Genomic DNA, 10,994 nt, shown 5'->3' on the forward strand with positions numbered 1-10,994 from the left:
AGCCAGGCCTATTCATAGCAATGGGTCTAAACCCGTAGTTCCCAATGTGGGGCAATTTGATTTTTAAGGGGGGCAATTTGAGAATGTTTAGACCAAGTTAATAGCCTTTCAGGCTTCCTCCACATGAATAGGAGTTCACTTTTTGAATAAGAAGAATTATATGTTGGGGTGTGCGTGTGTGGCATCAGGATTTTGGTGGGGCATGGGCAAAAAAAGGTTGGGAACCACCGGTCAAAACTGAGCAGGATATGTGCAGTACATCTCCTATTTCCCCCCAGCTTTCCCATAATATTGAATCCTGTTATTTTATGTGTGTGTGTGAGTCTGTGCATCCCTAATAATATGCAATTGGGAGAGAAAGAGAGAGAAACTCACCCTCACCCCCACAACAGGTCTTCCATACCTGAACACTGGTTCTCCCTTGTATATTAAGGGTTGTGAACACTCAGTTTCTAGTAGAGAAACTGGCAGGTGGAGAAAAGTGCTTTGCCCTCCCTCAGCCTGCTATATTTCATCCTCCCCTGCTACTTCCCCCCTTCAGGACTTCCAGACTTCCACTTCCATTGCAAAGCAAACACAGAGACAGAAGAACAGTCAGGAACAATCTCCCTCTGGAGGTTGTGGATTCTCCTTCTTGGGAGGTTTTTAAGCAGAGGTTGGATGGACATCTGTCATGGATGCTTTAGTTGATATTCCTGCATAGCAGGGGGTGTGACCAGATGACCCTTGGGCCCCCTTCCAGCTTTATAATTCTATGATTCTATAACCCTTGCCAGAAAAAACACCCAAGCCTTGTGTAAAATGGCAGTTTCCCCCCTGTGGGTACAGCCTGCCCACTCCCTTTTTCCTAGACAGGGAAGCTGAAACCATAAACCTTTGTCCCTCTGGGAGCTCCCCTCTTTGTCCACAGGCAGAGAATCTCTTTCCCTGATGAGGATGAGTTGCTTCCAGCACTTTTTGTCATTCTTAGCTACTTCTATTCCACCTGAGAGGCCTGGCCCGGCATCTTCCCTTCTCTACTCCAAATATTATCCATATCCGACCATTAATTATTTCTAACATTCTCTAGTGGTTATGAGTGTCCGTGCACCTCCCCAAACTCTGTTAACCCCAGATCTGTAACAATATATATCAATAATTGCATATCCGAAACCTGTTTTGAATCTGGTATGGATCCAAATAGTAGTTTTAAAAAATGCGCTACTGTAAATTGAAAGAGGAACCCCCCCCCAACAGGCATTGAAGAGGCAAGAAAAGAGGAGCCTGTCTTATGTGTTGCATTCAGATGTTGTCATTTTAAGCCAATCAGAGACATACATTTTTGGTATAGCTTTTCTTGTAGGCCTTGCCAGCCTGGTGGTAGGAGCTTGTGAATTCCCAGAGGCCTAGTTTCTAGAGAGAGAGAGAAGGTCCTTTGGTAGTCAGTGTGAGTCTTTGTATTCTTTTTATCAATCTCATTTATATATTTGCGGAAGGATTTTTTTCCAAGTTCCCTTCTCCGGCCTCTGTTAATATGGTGGGGGTAACTTTTCCAATTAGCTGCTGCCTCCTAATCTCTCCCACGCAACACAATTTCTGTATAATTTTAAATCTGCTGGTGTATTGCAACACAGGGAAGCACTGGCTTCGTTGGCAGTCTGCAAACCAATTAAAAACCCTTAGAGGGAAAACAAATCCCAACATCCTTAGAGCTGCATATACGCCAGACAATAGAAGCACGACCCAAGAATCCTGGGAGCTGTAGGTTCTTAAGGGTGCTAGGAATCGCAGCTCTGGGAGGAGTAAACTGCAGTTCCCAGTTTTGGGGGGGGGGCGTGTAGGATGTGCTTTAATGTATGGTGATTAGACAAATTCATGGAGCCTAGAGCTGTCAACAGCTGCTCACCACAATGGCTGTGTTTTACCCCCAGTCTTGGAGGCAGTATGAATGAGTACCAGTTGCTGTGAATGACAAAAGCGGAGGGAGGCTGTTGTGCTCAGTTTCTGTTTGTGGGCTTCCCATAGACATCTGATTGGCCATTGTGAGGAAGAGGTTGTTGGGTTAGATGCAGTGCTAAAAACTCAGGTGTATAACCTAAGCGCCAAACGGCCCCTTAAACCTGGCACCTGGGCATCTTCACTTGATCACAAAGGGGCCAATAGCTAGCTGCAAAATGCATTTCAAATGCTGATTAGATGGTTTTGGGGGGCCTAATCCAGCAGCCAGGCTCATCTTATGGGTCAGCCAGGTTAATACCAGCCAGGTTATCCGTTTGCTTTTGTTTTGTTACTGTGTTCTCATTTTGCCTTTCTGCGTTGTGAACCGCCCTGTGATCTTCGGATGAAGGGCAGGAAACAAATTTAACAATAAGTAAATAAATATTCACACTTCCAAGAAACGATGACGAATCAAGAGTTTCGGGTGGGTGGAGGCATCTCTCCCTCCTTTGTATCAAACTACAGGTGAGTGATTATTACTCAAGAACAAGTGATGTGTTTGACTACAGCTGCCTTCATCCCTGACCACAGGCCCTGTTAGCTGTGGCTGATGGAAGTCAGAAACGAAAGCTGCTCTCCTGCTCTTCTTCCCCCTGATTCCTTCTTTGTTGTTGGGGTGGGAGCTTCTCCCAAACACTGCTGGGAAACACCCGCAAGGAAAACTACTTACTCTTGAAGCTCTACTTCTTGGAGGGGGGGCAAGCGACAAAGTTGGGCCTGAATTGTGATTGATTGGGACGGAGTTAAGGAAAGATGTGGTTTCAGCCATGCTGCACAGAGAAGCAGAACCTCAGAACAGCCCAGGTGGATCAGGCTAAACACCCATCTAGGGCAGCTTCCACTTCTCACAGTGACCAGCCAGATGCCCATGGGAAGTCACCAATCAGGGCCTGAGTGCCACAGCCCTCTCATGACTTGTGATTCCCAGCAGCTAGCTGACCATGTATGCCAGAGGCAGCCAAAATGGCACCCTCCATATTTTTGCCATACCCTCATTCCCACCAGCCCCGGTCAATCCAGGAATGACGCAAGCTGTATTCCGACAATATCCAGAGGGCACTATGTTGGCTAACCTTGATGTTATACACACACATATATAATATCTAAGTTTACCTTTGCAGTGCAGGCGTTAAACCTTGCAGTTTTTGAGGCCTCTCAGTTTCTCTGCGCCGGACTTGCCCGTTCTTTCTCTAAAGAACGATGAAAATAATCCTGTTCCACTGCCTTACTTGTTGCATTCTTCTGCTGCCTATTAATGGTGAGTGGTCTTCATTAAACCTTATTTACATGGGCAGATCCAGGCTTCGGGATGGGGAGCTTCTTGGGCAGAAAGACCATAAATGGGGCCCCAGCTGTAACCCCTATTTTTTGCTCTCAGGCTTTCCTCTGCAGTTGACCCATCTCAGCTACAGAGGCATAATGTGCATATGGGTCTCTGTTTCCACTCCCCCTCCTGCCTCCAAAGTGGGTCCTCCTGACTTCTGTGGACCCAGGGCCACCACCCAGCTGACCCACGACAAAGCCCCCAGGTTGGAGCCCTACAGTTCCTTCTGTAGCGATCACCCGCTCTTTCTTTCTGCTTCCAGAAGCTAGGAATTTATCATGTGCAAAGTGCGACCTTGGAGAGGCCACATGCAAGATGATTCATTGCCCGCATAAAGAGCTAGTGTGTGTTACCCTATCGACGTTCAACACGTTAGGTGGGTGCAATTGTTGGCAAATGCCGTAGGTACTCCCTGAGTAGGCTTCTGGTCCTTCTCCACTAGGGAGGAATGAGTTCAAATCCCTGCTCAGCCTCAGCGTTGGTTGGGTGAGTGACTTAAAGCCGTAAGAAGAGCCTGCTGGATCAGGCCAATGGCCCATCGAGTCCAGATTCCTATGGGAAACCAGAAAAAAGCACAAGAGCACTCTCCCGCTCCTTTGGTTTCCTGCAACTGGTATTCAGAAGCATTGCACCCTACTAGGAAAGCTAACCGACACGAGCATGAGGACAAGCAAAGGAGGACCCCTTCACCCCGGTGTGGCTCCCCTGTATCACATATACAACACAACAAGGCAGTGACCTGTGCCCCACAACAGCATATGCATCGATATGGCTAATCTGACCCAACAACGCCCCTGCCTGGCATACATACAAAGAAACTACACTGCAACCAACCAGACACAACTGTCCAAGCTCTGGACCCCATAATCTCTTGCAATGACAATAAAAATGAACAAATTTATAAATAAAGGACCTACCCGTGTGATGCTCACACAAAGACCCTGCACAGGCATTACGCAATAGAATGAAATATCATTATTATCCCCCCATCTCTCTCCCTCCCTCCACTCCCCTCTCTTTTCCTCCAATGCCACAGTATCTGTGGCAATAGTGTCTGATGGCACTCTCTGAATGGAAAGTAGAGGTGCTATATGTGTTTGTTTATTGGTTTTGTGGCACAAAAAAGCTGCAGTAAAAACCAATGAAAAGATGATGATGAAGAAGAAGCACAATCTGCTTCCGATTGTGGAGCCAGAGCATAGCCATTATGGCTAGTGGCCATGAATTTGCCTAATCCTCTTTTAAAGCCACCTCATTTTGTGGCCATCATTGCCTTCTGTGGGAGCGAGTTCCATAGTTTTAACCACGTGCTGTGTGAAGGTGTACTTTCTTTTATCCGCCCTGAATCTTCCAAACAAATTTGTGAGGGAGAAGCCTTTCAGCGGTTGCTGACTCTGATGGGAATGTTCTACCTCCTCTGTCGGAGGCGGTGTGATCCTGAATTCTAGTTGCTGGAAACCTCAGGAAGGGAGGGTGCTCTTATGCTCAGAGCCTGCTTTCAGGCTTCCCATAGGTTTTGCCCCGTGAGAGCAGGATGCTGGGCTACACGTGCCATTGGTCCGATCAGAGAAGGCAGTCCCTGCTGATAGGCTTTTGATCCAATCAACATGACATTTCTCCCATGCTCAGGAGGAATAGTCACATCCTCTTTTTCTCCAGGCAGAGGTGTCAGCCCCACTGGAATGTACAAAAGCTGCATCAACCGCAGTGCCTGCAAACCAGGAGCCTTCACGCTGAGCACATCCACGGAGAGGCAAATCCGGAGCAACATAGCCTGTTGTGGAACTGCTGGATGCAACGAAGAACTGGTTCTAAGTAGTGAGTGTTGATTGAGCTTGCAGAGTGTTTCAAAGCGGGGTGTGTGTGTGAGAGTGTGTGTATGTGTGCCTTTGGTAGCTTCCCTTTTGAGGACAGTGGTGGGCCATGAGGTTCGAGTTGGCAGGTTCATAAAGCAACCCTAATGTGGATGCAAATCTGCAATGAGTGACCTTGAACCAGTGACCTAAGGGAGTTCTCAGAAGACGTCTCCCCCCCCCCCCCAATGAGCCACCATCCAGATCTGGCCAAAGAAGGGAATTTATTATATTATAAATGCAAGGAAATATTATTATTTAAATGCAAAAATTGATCTGTGAATTTAATTTTAATATATTTCCAAAGATTATATAAATATATCTAAATAGTTGCACAATGAAAGATGCACAGTTTCCTGTTTGTACTCAATATGCCATTGATCAGGCTTCCTCAACCTTGGCCCTCCAGATGCTTGGCCTACAACTCCCTAGTTAGCGGGACATGTGGTCAGGGATGATGGAAATTGTAGTCTCAAAACATCTGAAGGGCCGAGGTTGAAGAAGCCTGCCATTGATGAAGCTACAATGCATTCTGTTCTCCTAGTTAAACTTCCTGATCTGCACTCCCAAATAATACCTTATTTTATTATACTTCTATCAATAAATATGGGTTTGCTGACTCCTGTCCTTTATTATTCCAATACAAGGCAAACCTCACATCACAGGAAAGAAAGGAGTCATGTACTACCTTCCATCCTTTTTTTGGATTTCAGGGCTGTGTAACAACAAAAATTAATGCCACAGTTCAAGAACCAAAGCAGGACCCCACTAAAATCAAGCAGCGAACAGACCCCTTGAAAGCAGGCTAGGATTTGCAACTGGTTAAAATGCCCGGGTAAATAAAAAAACCTGTATTTTCCTGATGCTAAAAAGATAGCAAAGAAGGTGGCATGCAAATCTCGTTGGGGTGAGTGTTCTGCAACTGGTACCTCTGCTGAGAAGACCATCTCCCATGCCACTGAAGAGCATTTGTTTGGTGAAGGAGGCTTTCGGAGAAGGGTCTCAGCAGAAGACCTCAATTCATGGAAAAGTCCTTAGTTCAGTGGTAGACCACTTTCCTTGCAGAAGGTCCCTGGTTCAACTCCTGGCATCTCCAGGAAGGACTTGGGAATGTCCCCTGCCTGGAATTAGGACTGTGTGATATCTGGTCTTCAACATCACGATATATCACCAACTAAACATAGCAACATACCGATATTTCCTGACGTCTGAAATAAGGATGGAGCTATGTAGAGGCATTAACTGGCTTCTCGGTTTTCCCCACATTGAGATTTTTGCATAACTCACACAAATCATGATTCGTGATACATCATGAAACCAATATCCTGATGTGGACTTCAAACCAGTTTGGGACAATCTATCACCCAGCCCAAGCTGGAACCCTGGAGCACCTCTGGCAGTCAGTGCAGTCAGTGCTAAGCTAGATGGTGCAATGCTCTGACTATATGAGGCAGCTTCCTATATCTGCAGACACTACTGGTCTGTTGCAGTTTGGGCTTTTCTCATGCCCCCTGGCACTGTGTCCTTCTCAGGCATCTCCAGACATGCCTAAAACCCCAGAGAGCTTCTGCCAATCAGTAGACAATCCTGAACTAGATAGACCAGTGGATCTGGCTCATTCTTGGGGGCAACCTGGCCCATGGAGTGTCATGTGTTGGAGGCGATCTGTTCTCATCGCTGGTCCACCTGCAACGTTCTTCCCTAGCTGAAGCTTCCAGGCCAGATCCAAGGGCAGCCCCATATAGAGTATGCTGCAGTAATCTAGCCTCGAGACTACCAAAGCACAGACTACAATTTACGTGGGTTTTAGGTTCTGGGGATCACAGCTAAAGCCAAAATTGCGTATGGTCAGGACACACTGAGTTTCAATGGCAGGTGGGATTGCCAGAGTCTCTTTTCCCTCCCCCTATTATTATTATTATTATTATTATTATTACAAGGCTCATAAAGCTGAAAGTGCACAAGTTAAATGTGAATACGTTTGGGGCTTACCGTGTTTGCTTAGCTCCATGGGCTGAGTCCGTTTCATCAGAGCTACCTCTCGCTGCCCGCACTCACGTGAGATCTTCCTCTGATTGTTTTCCAGTGACTCCTGCGAGTTCTACCAAAAACGGGTTGACTTGCCCAGGGTGTGAGAGTTTTAACCGGGGCCCTTGCCAGGCCCACGAGCGCGTCGAATGCACCGGAATCGAAGAAAAGTGCATTTCCCTTGTTGGGCTATACGCTGGTATTTCTTCACACACACACACACACACACACACACACACACACACACACTGCTGTTACTGGGAGCTTTCCAAGGAGCTTTGTTGAAAGCCCTTAAAGATGGCTTCTGCCTTACCCTTAATTTTCCCCTTTTCCACCTGGGTTGTGGGTGGAAAGTAGGATGAACCTGGGAGGGGGGGCAAGGAGGAATCTTTTATCCACAGCCCTTAGCTTGTGAAAAAGGCAACAGGACTCTGTGAGACTTAGGTCAAAGCCACACCCTGCATTTCAAGAACTCTTGTACCACTTTGACAGTCGCAATGAGTCTTTGCAACTGTAGTTTGTTAAGAGTGCTGGGCACTGTAGCTCTTTGGGGTCAATATGCTTAAGAAACTACCGTCCCCAGGATTCTTTGGGGGAAGGTACAACTCTTAAAGTGGCATATGCATGTGTTAAAAGTAAAGTAAGGAGTGGATGTGATTTCACTACACACCCTCAAATTGACTTTATGATCACTGGACACACTTATGACCACCACTCTGTGTGTGTGTGTGTTTAAAAAAACAGTCACCCCATGTCCCTCTTTGCCTCCTACTACCAAACGGTAAGGCTGGGATGAAACTTCTCCAGAAAGAATGTCCAAATCAAAATTAAGGATGGGAGGCAAGTGTAGACAGGGAATAGGCTTCCCAAAACTTTGCCCAGCCTAGTACTTTTCACCACAGACAACACTTCCAGGGGCTGGTGCATGCCATTTCCCCCACAGAAATCTCAGAAGTCCCCTCAGAGTGACTATTATTCTTTTCTTTTAAGTTTTAGATCCCACCTTCCTTTTATTTTCACTTTATCATTATTTTTGCTTCCTGTCCCATCTTCCTTTTCTTCCTATATACATATAAAAGTAAGGCTGTCGTCATGCTGTAATTTGCACGGCCGCCCATAGGCAGCATGATGACAGAATGAGAGGCAGGAAGTGACGAAGGAAGCAACACGGGTGGTAGTGGCCCAGGTGAGCTGTTTAAAGGGGCTTCAGAGAGAAGTTGGACAAACTGCTGTCTTCCCATCGCTGCAGCCGCACGACCCCAGTAAGCGAGATTTTGGAGGGGAGGCAGGGGCAACATTTTCCCATTTCGCCTCAGGCAATGAAATGAGAGGGGCCATCCCTGCTGAGTGGTGACCCAGAAAGAGCTCCAGGTCCATTCCTGCTCTTTCTCCCGCACTTGGCTTTCTAAGTCTATCTGCTTTCCAAACCTATGCTTCACCTCTGGCTGCTGCCTTCTCCCTGACTTCTTCCCTCTTTTATAGTATGCTGTTGGGGGAACCTGTGAGCTGTGAGGCTCTGCAGACACCAGATTCAGCTGGGTCAAGCCCCCGCTGCAATTAGACTCTGACACAAACCGTCATATGCAGGGGAAAACAAGCTAGGTTAGAAAGGGGACCTTCTCTTCCTCTCATTTGCTCCTCTCTCTCTGCAGGTTTACCGGAACAAAACTTCTCCGTCAAAGGCTGTGCAACTGATTCAGCTTGTTCCTTGGATGTAAATGACCTTGTGCCCTATGCAGGAAAACTCTACATTGTGACTGAGTATGCAGTTTGCACTGATGGGCAAACTGAGGATTATGGCCCTTCTGCAGCCATCCAGCTAACTGGGTCCCCCTTTGTAAACGTTATTGCTTTCTTGAGTTTCTCTGTGTTTGCATCCTCACCTGTGTAACAATCCTATGTGCCGAGGTATCGAGAATTATAACGTTACATTTTTTCTTACTCATGATCAGTGTCTTCATCTTTTTTCTTCAAGGAGGAATGCACTAATTTTCAGCATGAACTTCCATTCCTCCATATTTCTCTAAAATCTCTAAAACCTTACACTTGCCTGCCAAGGCCCCGTGACCTCGCTGCTCCCTAGATAATAAATTACCAGACAAGACAGCAGCATATAGTTTGGGTTCAAATAGGCCACAACTTTTATCAAGTACAGGTGTGAAATGTTTGGCATTGGGTGAAGCCATTTTTTCCCCCTCAGACCATCTGTTGAAGTGCATCTAGGGGTACTCCTGAGAGGGTCCCCATTAGAGGAGCTTGGACGCGGGTGGCACTGTGGGTTAAACCACAGAGCCTAAGACTTGCCGATCAGAAGGTCGGCGGTTCGAATCCCCGCGACGGGGTGAGCTCCTGTTGCTCGGTCCCTGCTCCTGCCAACCTAGCAGTTCAAAAGCACCTCAAAGTGCAAGTAGATAAATAGGTACCGCTCCGGCGGGAAGGTAAACGGCTGGACCTAATGATCAAGAGTCCCTTTACCTTTACTTTACGGACCTAGCTGCCACCTGGGCGTCAGACAGATGCAACTCCTTGCGGATCCCTTTATAACAGGATAGCCTTAACCAAGGTGGGGCAGGCAGAGTCTATAGCCTCCCCTCTAGCCAAGACTAAGGCTTACCCAATGCCTAATGATTGATTTGAGTTAGGTGAAAGCCAGTTGGCTGGTGCCAACTGCCAGGTAAAAAAATCCCTGTCCGGCCCTGAATACAGCGGCCCACGAGGTAAAGAGCAAGGTCATAGCTTGAAAGGAAAAACATAGGATAAAGGGAGGCAGGGTGGGAGATGTGATGAAAAAACAGGCAGTAGCAAACAGGAGGAAGAGGAGGACCAAGGGGACCCCGGGGTTAGCCATGGGACCCTGGCTGGGCTGTGGACTTGAGTAGGTACCCAATGATGCCAACTGCAGATGCTGACCCTTCCAGGGGCTACAACCCTGCCATCATTCGCAAGAAAGCCAGGGAGCTGTGATATGGGAAGCACCAGTGGTTTTTATTGCCAAGCAGTAAACAAAGCACTTCTGGTTTACGAGTTGGACTACGGACCTAGAGGAAAGGTCTTAATTCATACCAGCTGAACAGCAGCAGCAAGGACCAGGGAGCCACTGCAGCTCAGCTCTCTGCGACTGGAGGAGGAGTTGACTGGAGATGAGTTGAGCCATCGATAAATTCAATGTCAAGGGAGACGCTCCTTTGGTTCAGCCCTCTCTCGACTGTGCCAGTCCAAGACATCCCTGAAGCAAAGCCCCAAATGGAAGGTCCCCCACCTGTTGGGGGTGGAGTTGGGGAACTTCAGGCTCAGGGGATAAATGTGGCCCCTGAAGTCTCCCTCTCTGGCCCTCAGAACTCTCCCCTGGCCACGCCCACCCCTGGTACTTCTTTGCACCCCAAGAGCTTTTCCTAGGTGGGACGTGTCCTTGAGCTCTGAACGCCTCTTGCTCATCTAGGTGGGAAAAAGGAAGGGGTGTGCCACTAGGGGGGGAAGGAACCAGCCTCCACTACAAAGCTAAAAAATCCTCTCTCGTGCCCCACCCACACCTGGCATGTGGCCCTTGGCAGGTTGCCCAGAAGATAATGCAGCCCTTGGGATAGAAAAGCATCTCCATCCCGCACTGGGGCCAGCTTTAAAATCTTGCTATCCTTTTCATGCACCAAATCCTGCATCTGCCCACTAAGGTGGGCAAATGTCCTGTTTTAAAGAACATGGTCCTCAAGTGGAAGGGCTCTCAGACAACAGGACTTTGCTCTAACCCTTCATTGGAGGTTTTAAAGCAGAGGTTGGAGGGCTATCTGTCCTGGATCGCAGAATCGCAGAATTGT

The 10,994-nt window shown here is 47.6% G+C and overlaps 1 protein-coding gene across 7 annotated transcripts; it reads left to right on the forward strand.

The window, feature by feature from the left end:
- Nucleotides 1-809: 809 nt before the first annotated feature.
- LOC308483640 (phospholipase A2 inhibitor and Ly6/PLAUR domain-containing protein-like) lies at nt 810-9,127 on the forward strand. 7 transcript variants are annotated; one of them, XM_081017697.1, is made up of 7 exons: nt 985-1,426; nt 2,327-2,442; nt 3,099-3,235; nt 3,564-3,677; nt 4,961-5,119; nt 7,241-7,381; nt 8,835-9,127. In XM_081017697.1, exons 3-7 carry the CDS (start codon nt 3,178-3,180, stop codon nt 9,071-9,073), a joined length of 711 nt encoding a protein of 236 aa, XP_080873823.1. In that variant the 5' UTR covers nt 985-1,426; nt 2,327-2,442; nt 3,099-3,177; the 3' UTR covers nt 9,074-9,127. The 7 variants fall into 7 exon arrangements, with proteins under 7 accessions (XP_080873825.1, XP_080873826.1, XP_080873823.1 ...); XM_081017698.1 differs by having other exon boundaries at nt 2,332-2,442; XM_081017696.1 differs by lacking the exon at nt 2,327-2,442 and having other exon boundaries at nt 986-1,426; nt 3,104-3,235.
- Nucleotides 9,128-10,994: the final 1,867 nt, after the last annotated feature.

The sequence above is a fragment of the Podarcis pityusensis genome, assembly GCF_964106645.2.
Source record: "Podarcis pityusensis genome assembly, chromosome: 8".
NCBI lineage: Eukaryota > Metazoa > Chordata > Lepidosauria > Squamata > Lacertidae > Podarcis > Podarcis pityusensis.

What these genes read in the sequence shown, in the direction of transcription:
- LOC308483640 (XM_081017697.1), top strand. Translation starts at nt 3,178, where the DNA reads ATGAAAATAATCCTGTTCCACTGCCTTACTTGTTGCATTCTTCTGCTG. An exon ending in ATCGACGTTCAACACGTTAG is followed by an intron (nt 3,678 to 4,960) that starts GTGGGTGCAATT and finishes CTTTTTCTCCAG; the next exon opens with GCAGAGGTGTCAGCCCCACT. An exon ending in CCTTGTTGGGCTATACGCTG is followed by an intron (nt 7,382 to 8,834) that starts GTATTTCTTCAC and finishes CTCTCTCTGCAG; the next exon opens with GTTTACCGGAACAAAACTTC.